The 21,052-nt window shown below is 34.0% G+C and overlaps 1 protein-coding gene across 2 annotated transcripts in view; it reads left to right on the forward strand.

The window, feature by feature from the left end:
- COL21A1 (collagen type XXI alpha 1 chain) overlaps positions 1 to 21,052 on the forward strand; it is a 182,266-nt gene that overhangs the window by 157,445 nt on the left and 3,769 nt on the right. The window contains exons 18-27 of one of the 2 annotated variants that reach the window (XM_030803600.1): positions 3,943 to 3,987; positions 5,953 to 6,006; positions 7,192 to 7,245; positions 10,670 to 10,723; positions 12,347 to 12,418; positions 14,123 to 14,158; positions 16,777 to 16,821; positions 19,734 to 19,766; positions 20,370 to 20,516; positions 20,612 to 20,666. In XM_030803600.1, the coding sequence (XP_030659460.1) occupies positions 3,943 to 3,987; positions 5,953 to 6,006; positions 7,192 to 7,245; positions 10,670 to 10,723; positions 12,347 to 12,418; positions 14,123 to 14,158; positions 16,777 to 16,821; positions 19,734 to 19,766; positions 20,370 to 20,516; positions 20,612 to 20,666 (595 nt within the window). Of the gene's footprint in view, positions 1 to 3,942; positions 3,988 to 5,952; positions 6,007 to 7,191; positions 7,246 to 10,669; positions 10,724 to 12,346; positions 12,419 to 14,122; positions 14,159 to 16,776; positions 16,822 to 19,733; positions 19,767 to 20,369; positions 20,517 to 20,611; positions 20,667 to 21,052 lie in introns of those variants that run through there. The other variant, XM_030803601.1, reaches the window with a different exon arrangement.

Genomic DNA, 21,052 nt, shown 5'->3' on the forward strand with positions numbered 1-21,052 from the left:
TTTGCCAGTATCTTATTGAGGATTTTTGCATCAATGTTCATCAAGGATATTGGTCTGAAATTCTCTTTTTTGGTTATGTCTCTGCCAGGTTTTGGTATCAGGATGATGCTGGCTTCATAAAATGTGTTAGGGAGGATTCGCTCTTTTTCTATCAATTGGAATAGTTTCAGAAGGAAGGGTACCAGTTCCTCCTTGTACCTCTGGTAGAATTCAGCTGTGAATCCATCAGGTCTTGGACTCTTTTTGGTTGGTAAGCTATTGATTATTGCCACAATTTCAGAACCTGTTATTGGTCTATTCAGAGATTCAACTTCTTCCTGGTTTAGTCTTGGGAGGGTGTATTTGTCGAGGAATTTATCCATTTCTTCTAGATTTCCTAGTTTATTTGCATAGAGGTGTTTGTAGTATTCTCTGATGGTAGATTGTATTTCTGTGGGATCGGTGGTGATATCCCCTTTTTCGTTTTTTATTGCATCTATTAATTAATTCAAGATGGATTAAAGACTTATATGTTAGACCTAAAACCATTAAAATCCTACAAGAAAACCTAGGCAATACCATTCAGGACATAGGCGTGGGCAAGGACTTCATGTCTAAAACACCAAAAGCAATGGCAACAAAAGCCAAAATCGACAAATGGGATCTCATTAAACTAAAGAGCTTCTGCACAGCAAAAGAAACTATCATCAGAATGAACAGGCAACCTACAGAATGGGAGAAAATTTTTGCAACCTACTCATCTGACAAAGGGCTAATATCCAGAATCTACAATGAACTCAAACAAATTTACAAGAAAAAAACAAACAACCCCATCAAAAAGTGGGCAGAGGACATGAACAAACACTTCTCAAAAGAAGACATTTATGCAGCCAGAAAACACATGAAGAAATGCTCATCATCACTGGCCATCAGAGAAATGCAAATCAAAACCACAGTGAGATACCATCTCACACCAGTTAGAATGGCCATCATTAAAAAATCAGGAAACAACAGGTGCTGGAGAGGATGTGGAGAAATGGGAACACTTTTACACTGTTGGTGGGACTGTAAACTAGTTAACCATTGTGGAAGTCAGTGTGGCGATTCCTCAGGGATCTAGAACTAGAAATACCATTTGACCCAGCCATCCCATTACTGGGTATATACCCAAAGGACTATAAATCATGCTGCTATAAAGACACATGCACACGTATGTTTATTGCGGCACTATTCACAATAGCAAAGAGTTGGAACCAACCCAAATGTCCAACAACGATAGACTGGATTAAGAAAATGTGGCACATATACACCATGGAATACTATGCAGCCATAAAAAATGATGAGTTCGTGTCCTTTGTAGGGACATGGATGAAACTGGAAAACATCATTCTCAGTAAACTATCACAAGGACAAAAAACCAAACACCGCATGTTCTCTCTCATAGGTGGGAATTGAACAATGAGAACTCATGGACACAGGAAGGGGAACATCACACTCCAGGGACTGTTGTGGGGTGGGGGGAGGGGGGAGGGACAGCATTAGGAGATACACCTAATGCTAAATGACGAGTTAATGGGTGCAGGAAATCAACATGGCACATGGATACATATGTAACAAACCTGCACATTGTGCACATGTACCCTAAAACCCTAAAGTATAATAAAATAATAAAAAAAAATTAAAAATAAAATAAAAAAAAATCATTATTTAAAAACTTAAAAAAAAAGAAGATCTATTAGGACTTCATGGACATACATATCTATGAAATATATGTAAATTTTTGGCCAGTTTGAGAGGACGAACAAAAAGAAAAGGAATTTTTTTTTTATAATCTGGAATCTCCCCCAAATAATCTTAATATCAGATATATTGAAATAATGTAAGATTTGTGGCTATGTTCTACTACAGACCGAGATCAGTATTAGACTATCACAGATAAAAGAATCAGATCAAATCCAAGGAGTAAACAGTGGGGAAACTGGCTCTCAGGGGCTTTGTGGAAGCCAAGGTGCTGTTTGTGGAAACCTGAGTATAACTGTTTTCTCCAGGGAAAGGATGTGAACTTGCTAACACTGGGATTGTCTTCAGGATATCTGTAACTAATTCTGGTAACATCACAGACTGTGTAAGGGCACAGGGACTTGAATAGTGATGAAAACTTTAAATAATAAAAGACTAGTAAGAAATTCAGCTTCTCAGGTCTGACACTATCATTGGTAATCACATGTGCCCGTTAGGAATTCTGGGGGCCAAGGTTATTACATTGACAGAACTGTACCAGTTTTCCAGCATAGAACAATGTATAGCCACCTTCCTTCTGAGAAGAATTTACACACGTATTTTCGTTAAATTCAGAACTTGATCTCAACTTTTAGTGAATTTTCATATGTGTGTGGGTGTTTGAATGGGAGGAGGTCACAGGGTGGTTTCACACCAAATTATGGTTCATTCAAATGGAGGCCCTTATTTTGAATAATGTTTATCTTAATTCATTGCATTGAGAATATACATTTTCTGCGTAAGAAGGTACAATTCATTTTATATTCATAACTCAAGTGATTTTACTTTTACTTTATGTTTTAGAGTGCTTATTAGGTGTACTGTGATCGTGTTTTATATTGTTACTTTAAGGTATTTTTATTGTTTTCATATTATTCTCTACTTACATTTATAAAGGCTTGTCTTTGCAACTAGATTGTGAGTCCCTTGTTGATAGTCATTGCTCACATACCACTTTTGTTCTCTGCAAAGGGTATGGTGAAGTGGCAAACTGAATTGAGCTGAATAGAACCAAACTGAGTTCCAATGTATGATTTAAGTTCAGATTTTAAAACTAGAACTATGTGTTTATGTCTTGCCCTATAATTGTGATTAGCACATTGATCAATAAAGGTTGTATTTATAAACTCAGGGTGTGAAAATAAAGATAATGGCAGATCCTCCTTGCAATAGAAGAAGACACTTGATCTCATTGGCAATGGCAGCTCTAGCACCTGCTGTGATTTACTGAAGAGTACTGGTTTCCTTTGGAAGGCCTGCTAGTGCAGAGGGTTTTCAAAGTCATACAGATGTGACCCAATTTTCTTGTCTTTCAGTGTCAATACATTTGTATAAATATAAATGTTGTTAACAATTTCAGCTCAAATGTCACCAAAATAGGTGCTAAGGAAATGGAATAAAAAGCAAAAATTGATTAGTACAATCACTGTTTTGCATGATAAATGATCATTTTGGGTAAATGCATCAAAAGGCAGACAATAGAACTGTTCTGCAAGCAATAAATGTGCTAAATTTATTCTCAACTTGATAGAATTAACATTAATTTTTTCTGAATGTTGCTAGGGACATATGCATATGAATTCAGCCATGTGAAAGAGTGACCTATACTTCTTTATGTCTCTTCACAAACTGTGGTCTTCCTATTCTTCATGATTGCATCAGTAAGGGAGTTATTAAGAGAAAAGATTGCCATTTTTTATATGAATATTTAGGTTCTTGGGTATTTCAAGGCTCAGGTTGGAGGAAATCATTTAGTTAAATTAATTTTTAACTAAGGTGGTGAGACTGAGGGCTTGTGGAACTGTTGCACTAAATCAGAGCTTATATCATTTAACAGATTTTCTTGCATGATTCATTAGAAGTAATACAAGAATGTGTGCAAATGAAACATCATTTTAATTTTGTCACTCGTGTTGGGGTGCAAGAACTGAGATGAATTTCCTCATGGTTTCTTTTTCAAAAAGCCCTTATTTAAAGCTCTAAATATCAGTAATATTCATATAATGCTGTATCTCATAAATTGTCTTTTCCATATTGGATTATTACAAATAGCAATATTATAATATGTATACATTTGAAAATATGTGTTATTTACCAGTTGAAATTCCAATTGCGACTCTTTCTTCTTTAATGATAAAGTCTTCAACTTTTTATAAGTTAAAAATCTATTTTGTTTGTTTTTAGGGAATCCCAGGATTTCCTGGAAACCGAGGATTAATGGGCCAAAAGGTAAGTATTCATGAGAGTTAGCTTTGGGCCTGGATCTGCTCATTTAGTGCATTGTTGTCTATGATAAAATACAGTTTTACATTTGTGGTAACAGTTAATTTTTCAAATGTTATATAATTTTAGAAGCCGTTGTTTTGGCTTTACAAATTTGTATATATTGTTTTGTGGTGGTTTTATATAGATAATATTAATTTAGATTTACATTATATGCTTCCTCCTTTACTTTGTTACTTTTCAACTTTGTTCTCTAAGATAATCATGGCATAATTAACTCTATTTTTGAATGTCTTTTTAGTACAGATATCTTGGTAATAAACTTTCAGTTTTTATTTAATTACAAACTTCTTTATTTTGCTCTTGTTTTGAAGGACAGTTTTGTAGACTATACAACTCAAGGTTGACAATTATTTTCTCTTAGTAAATTGAAGATTTTATTCTATGGGTTTTTTGGCTTTCATTGTTAACTTTGAAAAATCTGCTGTCATTCTAATTATCATTCTTTTGTAAGTGATCTGTCTCTTTCTTTTGGAACTTTTTAAGGTATTTTATTTGTTTTTAGTGTTCTTCAAATTCACTACAATATACCTAGATATGGATATCTCTTTATTCATGTTGCTGGGCATTCAGTTTCCTTCTTTGCTCTGTGGAATTATTTCCAGTAGTTCTGGAAAGAATCAGCCATTATCTCCATATGACCTCTGCTCCATTCTCTGTTTCTGGAATTCTGGTTAGACATTTTTTTAATTTCTTCTAATTTTATGCTCTACATCTCTTTTTAGCATTACCTACCATATTTCCATATTTTTGGTTGTCTTGCATTCTGGTTAAATGTTTTAGATACACCTTATAGTTTACTTATTCTTTACTGTGTCTAATCTGTTAGAATGATCAATTGATTTTTTTTGAAAATGATAAACACTCATAGTTTTCACTTTTAGAGTTTATAATTTTTTAAACCACAACTTTTTGTACTTGAAGTCTCTTGTTATATTTTCAGTACTAATAGTCTTTCATGATTCTTTTTTTAATTTAAAAAAATCTCATATCTAGTTCTAAATTCTGTTTCTAACAATTCTAATATCTGCAGTTTATTGTTTATTATTCTCATTCCTGTAGCTTGCTGTCTCTTGTTTCTATATTGTTTATCATGAGCTCATTGCTTCATCTTAATTTAGAGGGTGTCCTGTCAGCCTAACTGGGAAATGAAGACCTGCCTCTTGCTGGTAGCCATGGATACCATTTCAGCCCCCTTTGAAAGTCCTGAGTCATCATAGGTATTGAAGATTCCTGCTTCCTTTCCATGGCTGGCCAACATTCAGTTTCCCAAGAGCCGAAGATCCACCCTTAGATACTTCCACCTTTCTTGGCTCCTACAATTCTGTCTCTGGCACAGTTTCTGTATAGTTCAAATTCTCATAATTATAGCCCCTACTCAAAGTATATTTCATTAAAATGAGAGATCTTTGAATACCTCCTACTTCTTGGAAGACCAGCACTCTCTCACAGAGGATGGTCCTTCTAGGATTTTTGTTCTGGACTTACAGGACCTAGTCAGCCGCAACCCTGGAAGTTGAAGTCTAATGCTGTTATTTTTTTACTCTATTTTTCTTTATTAATTTATGTTCACTATTATATTTCTTAAACTCTGTGATAAATAGGAAAATTTTTCACCTGATTTTTATTTCTGTTGTTTACCTTACCAACTCCATCTAAGCTGCTAGGTCTTCCTTTGAAAGAATGGCAAATATCACTACAAATGTCATAATAAAAATATTGACAGTAAATCCTCAGACTCTATGCCAAGGTCTTTAAGGCCTTGCTCCTGCCTTACAGTAGTGGAAGAGAAAGCAGAAAAAGTTGAGCTGATTGATATTCAATTGTCATTCCATTATGCTTTGGCAGAAACTTTCTTGAAATAAATTGATAATTTACAATTTATAATTTCTTTAATATTTGATTTTTTAGGGAGAAATTGGGCCTCCAGGACAGCAAGGAAAAAAAGGAGCCCCAGGGATGCCTGTATGTTGATGTCATTATCATCAAAGTGTTTGCAGTGTTGCTATTACCTACTAGGAGTTCATATTCAAGAGTTCATAAAAATGTAGGGGATACAGCAATAAAATATTTGAGGTCCATGAATTCCATTCAGTTGTATGAAACATAGTATGTCTATGTGCATTCTACTAAAAGAGTAAAGATTTCTTCAGTTTCTCAAAAAGTTGGCCACCCAAAAAAACATCAGGGACCCTAACTGTAGATAAATCAGAAATAATATATTCTAGCTATTAATTTAAAAGTACTAAGTACCATTGAATCTAAATCTCGGTGATTTTTTTATTTTAAAATAAATTTACAAACATATTACACTAATGGGAAAGAATATGTATAGAAGACATAGTATGGGAAGTTCCTAAAACAGAGTAAATTATTTTAGAATTTTCAAGAGTGAAGATGGCATATGAAACTGATTCAGAATTATGAAAATTCATGTGTGCAAGAATTCCCCCCCCCAAATTTTAAGTTTATTGCTAGAAGTGATGTTGATTTTAATATATGAATCAAATTGTCTGTTATAGGTTCATATTGAGATTATATTTTCTAATGATATAATGATTTTTTAATCCCTTTTCCTTTGTAAAGTGCATTAAATATGTATAATAGTATTTAAAGTAGAATCTAAATTAAATCAAGTCCTAATTGAAAGAGTAGTTATCATTTTTTATTTTGAATCATATGATTAAAGATACGGCCATTTTGTACCTTGAAGAAAGATTATCCAGAGAGTTTATTAAATGTAACTCTTTTAAAATATTGTTCAGGATAATAGAATTCTAAGTAATGTTATCAGGATAACGTCTATGAAGACACCTAATTCTTAGCCATCCTAACAAAAGAAAAAGTGTAGAAAAAAAATTTTTCTTTATATCTTTCTTTTACTAGCTCCCCATTTTCTCTATTTGTAGTTTTTGTAAGCAATAGAATTATAAGCAATCTGCTAGCCTTCATGCTATCTTGCATAGTTTGATTTTTTACTTTTATTATCCTTTATGGATGTATGGTAATTTTCTAAATATTGTATTATATTTTCAGATCTGTATTATAATTTAGTGAATTAATTATGAGAATGTGTAAATTGGAAATTGATTTAAGATTTTTTAATAATCTTCTCTAAGTTACTTTTGAAATTCCTTTTTAAAATTGTAGGGTTTAATGGGAAGCAATGGCTCACCAGGTCAGCCTGGAACACCAGGATCTAAGGTAAATATGATAAAATTAACAAGATTGGAAACTTTGTATAAGCACAGTGGCCATTTATAACTTTGATGAAAATTTGACTACTACCTTGATTGTATTTTAAATGTGGTTTTTATTCTATGAAAAAAAAAATCTTGTAAGAATTAAATCTGCAAAGGCTCAGCATAAGAGCTAAAGTAAAGCTCATCCTGTTATATTGGAAAGGGTCCAGAATCTCCTGCTGCTCAGCCCCCTTCTCCCTTTTTGGTGTCTTGGTGTCTAGTATTGAGGAGTACTAGAGCTCTATGGAGCTCAGTGCCAAAACCACCAGTCTAGAGCATTCATAGTTATGAATAAGAATATCTCTTACAATATCAGTTTTCTAGTCTTCTTTTCAGTATTTTTATTTAGTGGAATGTATATAAAGTGCCTTGTAAATTGTACTAATTCTGTGAGTAAGAGCATATTATCTTTACTTTTAGATTTTAAATAAGTAAGGCAAGCTTGACAAATATGTTTAGGATATGAGGTTAGTTATTCTCAAGGTAGAACTGAAACTCTTTGAATGTCATTATTTGACCATTTTCTAGCTATATATAATCCTGTGGTACGAGAACTATTTTGTTTTCTTGGTTAACCAGAAGATCAGACAAAACACTCAGAAAACTGTTCCCAACTATTTTGCAAATAGATTCTAGGACAACCTTCCAAAAGGAAGTGATGGAATTGCTATTTTGGAAGCATTCAACCTTTGACTAAGCATTGCCTCAGGGGAATAGACCCTGGCGTATGAGTAGATGACCTAATCTATTTTACTTTTAATTTCTAAAGTATTTAGAAAAGAGAGAGAGAAAAAAAAAGACACGGGAGCCCAATAATGAGAAAAGGTAGCTGCTCTTCCATCAGTGGTAGACCCTTGTGGATCCTTGGAGTATTGTGGGCTCCAGCAGCTATAGGTACACACAGAGTTGGTATAATACACTGGAATGACTGAGCTTCCTAAGCAGGTCTCCACAGTTTCTCAAGGTCATTTTGTAAGAAAATACCCCTTATTAACTGGTGCACAATGGGCTCTCTCATTGTCTTTTGGATTCTCTAATTCTTAAGGATGCAGCCTAAAATTTCATCAGCTTTTTTTTTTTTTTATTAGATACACCACACTGTTGACTCACACTGAGTTGAAGGTCAATTGTATCTGTTGGACTTTCCGTAAAAGGTTTTAGAACAATGTGTGCTGTCTACCACTTGAGCAGACTCTGCTGGTTTGGCTGGGTAGGCCAGTGAGGATTTCCAGTATCACAGTTTGTTTATTTTTACATGAATGACTCTAAAGTTGGTTTTCTGCGTCTTGTGCTTGTACAATTATTTTGTTAAAAATAGATCTAAGAAGTTAAAATTACACATATTAAAAATACACATAATCTTTTCAATGAAATATTTTAATTTTTTTCTTGCAGTATATTAGGTGTTGGAAACTTTTTCTGAAAAGGGACAGAAAGTAAATATTTCAGGCTTAGAGGGCCATACAAGTCTCTGTTGTAACTACTCAATTTTGCCATTATAGTGCAAAATTGGCCACAGGCAATACCTAATCAAATGGGTATGGGGTGTGGTTGTGTTCTGGTTAAACTTTAAGAACTTGCATTGGGCTGGATTTAACCCATGGGTCATAGTTTACTGACCTCTATATTCATTTCTTTCTGCTAGTTTTGTCAGCTTATGTTTGTGGCTTATGCTGTCAATATCATTGATAGAAGTTCTAGGGTGAGACAAAAACGTATTCAGTAGGGCAGAGATAAGGCTGAAACTGAGGCAGAGCTTTAGAAAACCTCTAATTTACATTATAATACTTAAAAATAGCTGTGGAAACATTTATAAGCCTATTTAACTATACTATGTTTTGGTTTTAAAAAACGTTATCTGCCCTTTACTCAGTACGTACCCAAAGGAATATAAATCATTCTGTTACGAAGATACAAGCACACATATGTTCATTGCAGCACTATTCACAATAGAAAAGACATGGAATGAACCCAAATGCCTATCAGTGATAGACTGGAAAAAGAACCATGGAATATTATGCAGCCATAAAAAAGAACGAGATCATGTCCTTTGCAGGGACATGGATAGAGCTGGAAGCCATTATCCTCAGCAATCTAATGCAGGGACAGAAAACCAAACACCACATGTTCTCACTTATAAGTGGGAGCTGAACAATGAGAACACATGGTCACAGGGAGAGGAACAACACACACTGGGGCCTGTTAGCGGGGGAGGGTGGTTGGGAGTGGAAGAGCATCATAAAAAATAGCTAATGCACGCTGGGCTTAATACCTAGGTGATGGGTTGATAGGTGCAGCAAACCACCATGGCACACGTTTGCCTATGTAACAAGCCTGCACATCCTGCACATATAACCCAGAACTTAAAAAGATAGTAATTATCTAAATAATATTAGGATATATTAGTTTTATCAAGTCAGATAACTTTCAACAAATCTCATGTCTGTGAATTTCAGTTTAATCACTTATAAAATTAGAAATTTTAAGGAATCATTATTCTGTGGTTCAATAACACTGTTATGTGCTAAATGCTTTAATTAAATCTAATGTGATCTTCCCGTGTTTCTTACCATGAGCAGCCTACAAAACTTTTTTAAAAGCTGAAAATGGCATTGGTTTGCCTCACTGATTAGTAAACCCAAGTTGGCTATGGGTAATTATTGTGTTCCCCTTATAGGTGTCACATCAACCTGCTTAATTATGGGCTTTTGCCAGACATTGGGTTGTGATTTCAGGTATCAAAGTATTCGAAAGCCAGAACTACATTTGACAATCTCTCCTTATTAGCCAGAAGACTTGTTTTCTCTTTCTCTATCCACTTTTCCTTTTCTGTGTTACATTCTTTGCCCTGTCAGCCTTGTACTCCAAGTTTCCATCTGTTAGAAAGAACTGCACTGGAATCCTGAAAAAGCACAAACTAAACATTTTCTGATTCACACTCCTTCAAAAAATGCCATTGTGCATTTGAAGCTACTCTTCTTTCCTTCAGTTGCATACTGAAGATGAGTCCTACTGAGAAAGTGAAACAGGATAATGATGAGGATCTCAGCCCTGAGGATGCTGTTAAAGTACATGTCTCCCACCTGTGCAGTGTGGTGGCTGGACTTATTAGTGCTGGCCACTAAAGGTTTGACTCTCCTCCCTTATACTTGAAGCTACCAGCTTTAACACAGGTTTTTAGGCTTATGAATGTGTGGAACCCCTTCCTTGCCTAAAAGAATTTTTCATTTTTCTTAATACATAGGTCTAATGTACAGAGTCTATCAAACAATCAGAAAGTTAAAAATGTAAAAATTATTTTAAATATATTCTCTTAAGTGTCTATATCAGATATATTATGACAGAATTGTTTTTAAAAAACTCCAATGTTTTTGATGTGTTGACAGGGAAGCAAAGGTGAACCTGGAATTCAAGGGATGCCTGGGGCTTCTGGGCTTAAGGTAATTTTGATGCATTTGAAAATATTTTCAAAGAAATTATAATGTAAATTCCCCTCATTATTTCAGAAAATTAACATTTTATATCTCTTAAGAGATACATGAAGTTAAGGATTACCTTTATCATGAAATTAAGGTACCTGAAATGAAATTGTCAATACAGAGCTTCATTTCTGTTTTTTAGATACTTTGTCATTGGATAATAGAGATATAAACTTTGGCTTAATTTTTTGAAAAATGGTAAAATTGTATGCAAACATGAACTTCCTTCCTGGTCCAGAGAATAGACTTCTCTTAAACAGCTGAAGACAAGAGTGTGTAGTTCTCACGAATGATACTGTTCTTTGTTTGCTTATGGGAGTTTCATCTTTGATATAGAACTCACAATGGCCTTTGCCAGTTTCCTCCAAACCACATGGGTTGATGTTTATTTCAACGGGATTTTTAATACACTTCCAACCTTCAAAAATCTAGAGAATGATTCGATGGCTAGGAAGTAAGTACAGTAAGCAAAGAGAATAAAGCCTCCTTTTCTTTTAAAAAAGAGAGTGATCTTTAGTTGATGTTACAGAGTTTTGGACTAATGGTAAAACACAAAACGAAACAGAACCATGAAGCATATTCAGGATTATGTTGCATCTCTTACAAATATATCCTAAATATGTCAATGCATTATTAATACGTGCTTGCAAATAATTTATTTAAGACTTTAAAACAAAAAACTTTATTTCAGAAAGGACAATTCCTATAGGATGATGGAGAGTGGAGAAATGGAATTCAGATAACTCATGTAATACACCCTGTACTGAAAAATAGCTCAAGAATTTATTTCTAACAAAAGAATATTCCATATGTGCAAATAAATATATATAAATAATTAAATTTAACTACCAGGATGTTCATTCCAATATTTTTTATAAAAACAAAATTTGTGAAAACTGTAATGTTTAACAATAAGAATTTTATTAAATAAAATATAGTCGATAAATATGGATACTCTTCCATAATTAAAAATTATGTTATGAAAAATATAGCATAAGAACTTTATAATATTAATATATCTAGAGATTAAAAGATATAAAATTATGCATGTATATGAGCACATTTTATTAACTGTATATGTGTGTTCATGAATTAGAGTTAGAGAAAAAATATATAACAAAAATATTGGGTTATGAGATTTTTAATAATTTTTATTATTTCTATTATTTTGTAACAAGAAAATAAGCTCTTTTTAAAGTAGCAATTTGAGAAAAAGCAGTTTCAAGGAGAATAAGTGTTAGTAAATACGTAAACAAAAAAGAGATACTTGTGTTTATTATTTTTACAACTTTATTATTTCGTTTATTATTGAAATTATAAAGTATCATAAAAATAACAAATATTTACAGAATTTTAAAATATGAAATTCTGTGAGAAGTTTTCAACTGGAAAAGATAGAGAAAAATACAAGAAATTTTACTGGGATTCTAGTAAACATTTTATTCTTTACTATTTCTGTAGTAGTAACTGTCAATAAATTTTTTTAACCATTCATTTTAAAATTGAGATATGTAGAGATAAAAACAGTGGTGCTTTTCATAAGCAGTAGATCTGTGACCTTTGTGGAATTTCTATGTTACATAGGGAGAACCAGGAGCAATGGGTTCCCCAGGAGAACCAGGATACATGGGTTTACCCGGGATTCAAGGAAAAAAGGTATGCATTGCTTAGGAGATACAGTTCGCTTTTAACCAGTTACTTGCAAACAAGTTTTTCTTTTGTGAAATTCTTAAAGTAGGACTTGTTATTAATATATTTTTAATGATAAAGTATATATTCGATGTATGTATAATATGTTCAGCCCCATGCTAATAGCTGTGGCATCTCTTATATACCCACATGGGTATTGTCTCCTAGACGAAGACCTTAGAAAAGACATGCAGATCAGAAAATATGAAAGTACAATTAAGTAATATCCTGTAAATTCAGGTTTTTTTCACAATCCAGGTGAGCTAAGAATTTTTTGAGGAAAATTATCCAATGTCAGGCTTCCTATCAAAATACGAATACCCCTCTTGCCAAAACCGGATCAAATTCTGGAAGGATAAAACTTATGCCCAAAATGTTTGACCATGAAGTTCCTATCTATGAAACAATTATGTTACATAGAAGTTTATTAAAATTAATTTAAGCAGTTTAAAAATACAAGTCAAATATACTAATTTAAAATATTTTGGCAAGGAAAGACAGCAAAACTAGGTTCTCTCTCTCTCATTTTGGTCAAGTAAGGGAACCTTGACTTGTACGTATATAAATAATATATATGCTTTTATTTGTTTGGAGGTTTTGAGCAACAATTGATGCCTGTGTGCCTAAGAAGTCCATGCTACTGCTAATACGAACATTTCAGGTTAAAAGTAAATCTATTGGTTTTTATTCTGGAAAAGACACAAACTCTTATGTCTCCATCTTCATGTCCCTTGCTATTTATTTTTCAACATCTTATTTTCTATCCCTCATGTGTTGTCTACATGGTGCCTAGATCATACACACTATGATCTTTGGACTTTTTGTTCTGATGATCAGTAGGCAGCAGTAGCTGAGACAGAAATGTCCCCACATAGCAGCCATCAAGTGTGAGACTCTTAGTAAATGTTAAGTAAATCTACTATGAATATATGTTTGGGATGAAGAGAATTTTCTTGTTCAAAACATGCCATTTAAAAGAAAATCTGTATTTTTTTGTTGAAATGCAAAACTGTACTCCATGTTTAGGTAGTATGGTGAAGTATTAATAGAAAGGAAATTCAGAAACCGTGTCCAAGTTTAACTTTGGGCAGGTGCTTAACTGGCTGTTTCATTATCTATAAAAACAAGGGCATTGTATAAGTTCGTTTCTAACTTCCCTTCTGGCTGATAATCTATGAAACTTATTTTTATGGAATATAATTTTTCTTCCAAAAGCTCACTTTTGAAATATATGTTTTCTAAAATAGCACTTAAACATCATGCTTTACTTTGTCATTGTTTCCTATAAACTTGTGGCTACTAATAGCTTAATGGAAGATTTTCAGTTTGATTTCATAAAATGTTTGTCAAAATAAGTCCGCTCTTGTTAGTTTGTCTAACCTAAAACTGTGAACCATGTAGAAGTTTTCTCCTTTCTGGGAAATTAAAGATTGTGGTGAAATTTCTTTCAAATGTAGGAGCATACAAAAGTGTTCTTTTACAATATCATTTTGACATAATGTGGTTCTGTTCTCTTCCCAAATATTGTGTTAGGAGTCAACTTCTGTGTATACAGGTGCTTGTGGAGTTTGCACGAGATGTTGTTTTTCTTCAGCAGAGAAAAATATATGTTTATTTGAAACTGTACAGAATATGCTAGATTATGATACAGATCAAACTGCCTTTTTGTAGGGGGACAAAGGAAATCAAGGTGAAAAAGGTATTCAGGTATGTTGTTTGCTTTTTTTTAGTAGGCTGAGCAATAAAATCAGAGCTTTTAAAATATTCTTATTTTACTTTTAAATTCCTTTCTGTTTCAACATTAATATAAAGGTGTTAAATCCTATTTTCTCCTTTTGCTATTGAGCTTCTCAGACAAGACCAAATTTGACTACAATTCCTCACCACTTTTCTGTTGTAGAAAACTTAGAAACAAAATGATTCAACAAAATACATAGATTTTATTATATACTTCTAATATGTATTTATATGCATATATACATATATATATATACCACATACACACACACATACACATACACACACACACACAGTTTCTAAAAATGATTTGAAATTGTTTTATGGCAAAAGTTTGATAAAAAACCTTTAACCCTAAATATAAAACATATTCATTCAAATCAATATATGAAAGGAAAATTAAACCAGAAAATTGTAACAGGCTAGGGAAATCTAGGGTGATTTAGAAAGACATTTAGTTTTGCGTGTCTTAGCAGCAAAGTCAAAGAGGAGACCTATTTTACTACTTCAGGAGACAAGGATAGTTTCACCTCAATTAAAGTGTCTATGGAATGGGTTTTTTCATTCACTGAAGACTGACTCTTGAATAGGGTGCCACTAGCTGAGTCAATGAAATAGTTATCTGGGATAAATTATATCTGATGGTCTTTCAACCTCTTAAGTTTTAGAAATATAAAACTTTTCCAACCATAAATTACCAATCAAGTGTTCAGACAGTATTTTAATGATGTTTTTAAGTTTGTAAGTCTCAGTGTCTGAGCTTTGCTATGCAGAATAAGCTGAAAATGTAAAGAAAAATACTCTGGACATTTTCACAAATGTAGAATTCTGAATGCTCTAGAATTTCTGGAATCGTAAGAGAAAATTTCAAATTGAAATAGTTATAGGCAAAATTTGCTATATCCACAGTTATAACAGTTCCTATTAATGAACTTATTCTTCATAACATACACAAGATGTTTTAGAGTGGTATAACAAAATTCAGTTGTTTTTTAGACAATGTTTATTGAAGATCTTCAAATACTATGATATAGGATTCCTTTAAGTTAATATTGAAGTTGGGAGTGAGGTAAATGTTAAGTAAATGTCTGTGAGCTCTAGACCCATATATTCTAATTTCCTTCTTGGTACTGCATTTAGATGACTCATGGGCACCTCAGGTTCAATATGTCCTAAACTGAACTTGTCATCTTTCCCCATAAACCGCTTCGTACTCACAGATTTCCTGTCATGATAATCAATGCTAAATATCTCTTGAACTTGACACCTTCTACCTCTCCCGACTGTACTAGTTATTTCTTGTCAGGGGTCCTGGGCTACTGCAATGTCTTCCTAACTGGTCTCCTTGAGTCCAGTCTACTTCCTTCTTCCACACTTTTACTTGCATAAAATAGCTAAGCTACATATCTGCTTAGCAATCCTTTAATGGTGCCCCACACATGTTAAGATAAAGCCTGTGCCATCAAGTGCTTTCTGGGCTGACTGAATCTTTTAGTGTTATCTCTTGCCACTCCGCCCATTCTTATCCAATCCTGCTCCGCTGCCAAAAGAAACTACCTGCCTTTCACCTGTGTCTTCTCTCCCCGATACACCCTCCTACCCTTTCTCCAATTGGCTACCTCTTACTCATCCCTCAAGGCTGCACAAAGGGTGAGTCACATTCCCTACCCTTTCTGTCAGATGCCCCTTCCTAAGTTCCAATAATATCCAACCCAGATGTTTAATTATACATTGTAGACTTATCAGCAGTATTTTCATCATTCTAGATTTAATTGCTTATCTCTCTTACCACACAGTAAGTGACTTGAAGCCCACAATGATACCTCTGTTTCAGTGTCCCTAAGTGCCAGCAAATAGGTGCTGCTCAATAAATATTAGGAATTCACTTATGTAAATTGATGAATTCATTACTAGGCAAGGGCGATGTAAAATTGTAGTCACTAGATCTTTCATTGATTACCTTTTCTAGGTATATGTCTTCCTAGAAACTGCTAATTATTTTGCACAATAAATATAAGGATGAAGTAGTGCTTCAGAGTCTAGCATAATGTCCCATGAATGGTAGATACCCAAAAATATTTATTGAATAGATAAATGTGTTTATACCTTTATTAATTTTTCTGTTCTCTTGTTCATGCTGATTTAAAGCTCTTCATTTAAATGGCTTTTTTACTAAAATGTGACAGTATATTTTAATTTTTAAGAATAAAATGTTAAAGAGGTCTTCTTGTCCTCACATGTCCATAGTCAACAATGAACATAATTGCCACTGAAATTAATAAAATGTCCATATCCAATGACTTTTTAAACTATTTTCCCACTATTAATATGGACTTAGAATTATTTACATGTTTCACCCAAATCAGTAATTTGTTCGTTATCTCTGTCCATTTTAACTATAAGATTAGGATGACTTTTCTTCTTTTTCTCTGAGTGACTGACTTTCCCATCTCTCACATAATTTATACATTTGTATCACTGCTTTTGTTACATTTCTTCTGGAACTCAAGGTAATACATAGTTTGTATGGTATATGTGATTGCATCATAAGTGTGCAGACTAATCAATAATGTTTATTTATTTTAAAGGGTCAAAAGGGAGAAAATGGAAGACAGGGAATTCCAGGGCAACAGGTACTTTTTGGTTTTCTTCTGATAAAAAATGAAATAACAAGTCACATAACTGGACAATGTTGAGAGGGGATTACTTGCAAAGAAAAATGGTGGGGAGAAGGATATGTATAGTATGCATTCTAAGCATATAAGGTTGAACATGTAGGTAGTGTGGTGATAATGAGTTTCTTTCATTATTTGTTTTATATTTTCACTTTCCCATACTGATAACATTGGTGGCTCTGAATTTTGTTTTTTAATGCATCCAAGCAAATGACTGCAGGTTGAAAATTCCACCCATTTCTTGGGGGTAGTTATTGGCCAGAGACGGCCAGTCACACAATGGCAGCTTGTTCATCCCTCCTGGTTTGTCTTGCTTTTCTTCTTGAAAATCAGTTGGGGCCACGTGTGGTGGAGAAATGTACTTGTTTCCCTTCAGTTTGTTCAGAGAGACAATTTACTGCTCTGGAGATATATTAAAATGCTATCCTGAGAGACAGCGTTGTAGAACAGACACACAGTAAGACAGCTTTGCTTCTTTCTTGACTAAACTGTTCTCATTAGGTGGTGTTTCAGTGAGATTGCCATGTGACTGTAAGTTCAGTCAGAGCCAAAGTGGACGGACAAAGGCATAAAGGAGATTGGTACTTAGGTAGCATGTTTGCTGCTGTGTTGCTTGTAGCTGCAGAATGCTGGACATGGTTCCAACTTGATCAGGTCTGAAAGGGCAAGCTGGATATGTGCGTCCTCCCATGGGGTGGACCTCTTTCTCTGAGGGTGAGTGGGAGAAAGATTCTGCAATTACACCAACTCTGGAGAGAGTGGGATAAAACTGGGTAGTGATGTCTCCAAGGACAGGGGTCTCTGTGTCCCTTACTTGGAGGAGTCTGAGAGACCTTTGGGTAGAGTGTAAGCATAGGGCCCCAAGGTTATCTGCAATAGGGGATGGAAGGTGAGTGCCAGATGTTAAGAAGAATTGAGAATTTAGAAGCTAACAATAAAAGTAAAAGTAAAAGTAACCAAGAGGAGGAATGATTGGAATTGCCTGAGTACAATTATGTTCAATAAAATGTCTTTCAGTTTTCATGATCCTCCACTTGACTCAGACCCACATGATGACACAAACAACTCCATTCCTGTTCCCCAACCTGGCAACACAGATTAACTCTCTGAGTTTCCTTAAGTCAATCACAAAACATCTGTAAACTGCTGTTCCCATAGGACCTTCTTCCCTTCATCCATTTAACCTCCACAGCCCAGACCTTTTATCAAAAAATGTTACTCACAGTAACTCTCAGAAAAGAAGGATATTTCCTTTAGAATTTGAACTCGCAACTTAGCTAGCTCACTGGCTTATGGATCACACTTTCTCTAAGGTTCCACTAACTTTTTCACTTCTCAAGGAAAAGAGTGTGTGTCCTCTCCTAAGGCAGGATTTGGGTTCCCTAGAAAGCTTCTGCCCTAGATTGGCTGGAAGCTACATTTCTCACCACCAGGAGCTTAGCCTACATGGAGTACCCAGGGCCAGAGCAGCTGCTGCTATTCAGCAGCCGAGTAGTCATCCCAAACTCTTCATGTAAACACAGTCTTAGTTACCTGTAGCTCTACCAAGCACAGCACATGTGTATTTTTTGGCCCTCGTTTTGTGAATGGAGTCAAAGTGAATATTTCTCTCACGGAGTCATCTTAATGGGTTCTCAGATGACAGCTGTTTTTAGTTTTAGCTCTAATTCAATTCCCATATTTGAGAACTTCACTGTTTCGTCTCTCTTATGTTGGTCCTAGTTGTTCTATTATATCTTATAAGGATCACTCCTGCATTTCTTCAGAAACAAAATTCAAGTATGACCATACAAAGTTGGTTTTACTTACTAAAAGATTCATATATAAAAACTAAATATTTGGTGTTTTATGACGATTTTTATCTAATTCTTTTCTTTGTCTAATTTGGATAGCAGTGTTTGAGGAGCCTGAAAATTAATCAACAGATATACCCCAACTCAGACTTCACTGTGTGCAACATTATACATTAAATTTCATATTAAATTGCAGAACACCGATTTTTTATTTTAAAGTTGAATAATGAGAACCTACCTGTTATTAAAGTCTTACCTTTTTTCCTGAGTGAATATTAGGAGATTTTTGAGCCCAGGTGTACAATGAATTTCAAAAATGGAAAATGTTAATACCTTTCTTGAGAGTCTTTTTCCTCTATAATACACCACTGAAATAAATATGGAAAAGAGGAGTGGGAAAGACTTTAATGGAGCCATCCAGATGTAGCTGGTAATTATAGTTGAATGAGCTTCATGCATGGGTTCCCCAGTGTTTGTATCACTGTGAAAAAATACCATCTTTTACATGACACTGCTTCTCTGGTCTCTTAATTACTGGCAGCGAATGGTTTAAGCACAGGACAGCTGGGGGTTTTCTCTCTTACTAGTCACTTTTAATGGTATCTTCGCTTTAACCCATCCTTTGTCAATAGCACCCAATCAAAATTTAATTTTAAGAACATAAACTTGGGAAAATAGACTATTCATCTTAATCACTGAATACAAGAAAAAATATACCTAATATTTAATCTGATTTGTTTTTATTTTTATTAAAATAGTAATATATTTTAAATTCAGTAGAATCCCATTCTTACTCACATGATTCAACCTGCAGCATTTGAAAATATTCATATCTAAGAAGGAAACAGTTAAGCAAATTAAAATTTTTATGTTATTCAGTTAACATATTTCCTAGTCATTAGCCTTCTCTAAAAGGCAAAAAGGGTCTCTTTTGTGTGTAATTCTGTCACTAATGCGATCAATATTTTCCAAATTGAAATTTTAAATTTGATTAAGTATGTGGGAAAAGGTGGATGCCACATTACAGTACTGTAGCTTGCACATTTATTACAGTTTTTTTCCTATTAATTTTCAAAGGGAATTCAAGGCCATCATGGCGCAAAAGGAGAGGTATGTTTCTTCATATATTATGCTCTCTTTCTTCAGTCCTTTTTGCTTGGGTTTCAATACTATATAAATCTAGCTTTTGAGTAAAAACCAGAAAAGAAACGTTTTTTATCTTCTTCAGTAGAAGTTCCCAATTAGTTGTTTTCAGAATATGTACGTTTATACTGAATTTGATATGAAATGTGAATTGTCAATATTACTGGTTTTTCTTCCAGACTTGGAGCTGAATTTTTTCTCCATATTTTTGAATAAAGAATATTGTGCATTTCTGTATCTGTCGGACCCACTAAAATGCAAGCTCCTTGTGAATTAGGACTGTGTTACACCCATTGTTTTATCTCTAGCGGTGTGCATATTACCTATACAATATACTCAATCAGTAGTGGATACCTGTAGGTCTGGCTGGTTGGATGGATGGATAAATGACAGTTTAATATGATATGAAATTTCCCTTCTGGTCAATGACAATATTTCCAGCTATTCCTTACATACCTGACATATTTACATATGCATACATGCATATTCACATCCTTAAGGAGTTTCATGATGCAATTATACCTTCTGAAATATTTAAATAGAACTTGTAAAGATTTCTTTTGCTTTTAGAGAGGTGAAAAGGGAGAACCTGGTGTCCGAGGTGCCATTGGATCAAAAGGAGAATCTGGGGTGGATGGCTTGATGGGGCCCGCAGGTCCTAAGGGGCAACCTGGGGATCCAGGTCCTCAGGGACCCCCAGGTTTGGATGGGAAGCCCGTATGTATTCTGCTTCTTTCACAGTTATTATATTTTCATTGATCTTTGCTCATGTTCTTTATGTGCATGTTATAACCCCTAATACTTTGATGCAGGGAAGAGAGTTTTCAGAACAATTTATTCGACAAGTTTGCACAGATGTAATAAGAGGTAGGTATCAAATATAGCATTTTAATAACTTTTCTCAAATTACAAAAGTAATACAAATTCTTAGGACAAATTGTAGAGGATATAGTGAGGTGAAGAAGAAAATAGATAACGTTTATAAGCCTCATCTACTTTTCTTCAATGAGTATTTTTATAAAGATTTATCATATATACTCTTTTATAATCTTTTTAATAAAGACATTTATTATTTTGCCATTGTTTGAATTTTCTTTTGTAGCGTATTTTTTGATAATTTACTTCATAAATATGAATATAGTCCACCAATTTCTTTTGGGGGCACTTTCACTTTTTCCCCTATTTTAAGCAATTGCTCTAATAAAATTACGACACAGAGCAATGAATATTTCCATAGTCAAATTCCTAGAAGT

The sequence above is a fragment of the Nomascus leucogenys genome, chromosome 22a (assembly GCF_006542625.1).
Source record: "Nomascus leucogenys isolate Asia chromosome 22a, Asia_NLE_v1, whole genome shotgun sequence".
Taxonomy (NCBI): Eukaryota; Metazoa; Chordata; class Mammalia; order Primates; family Hylobatidae; genus Nomascus; species Nomascus leucogenys.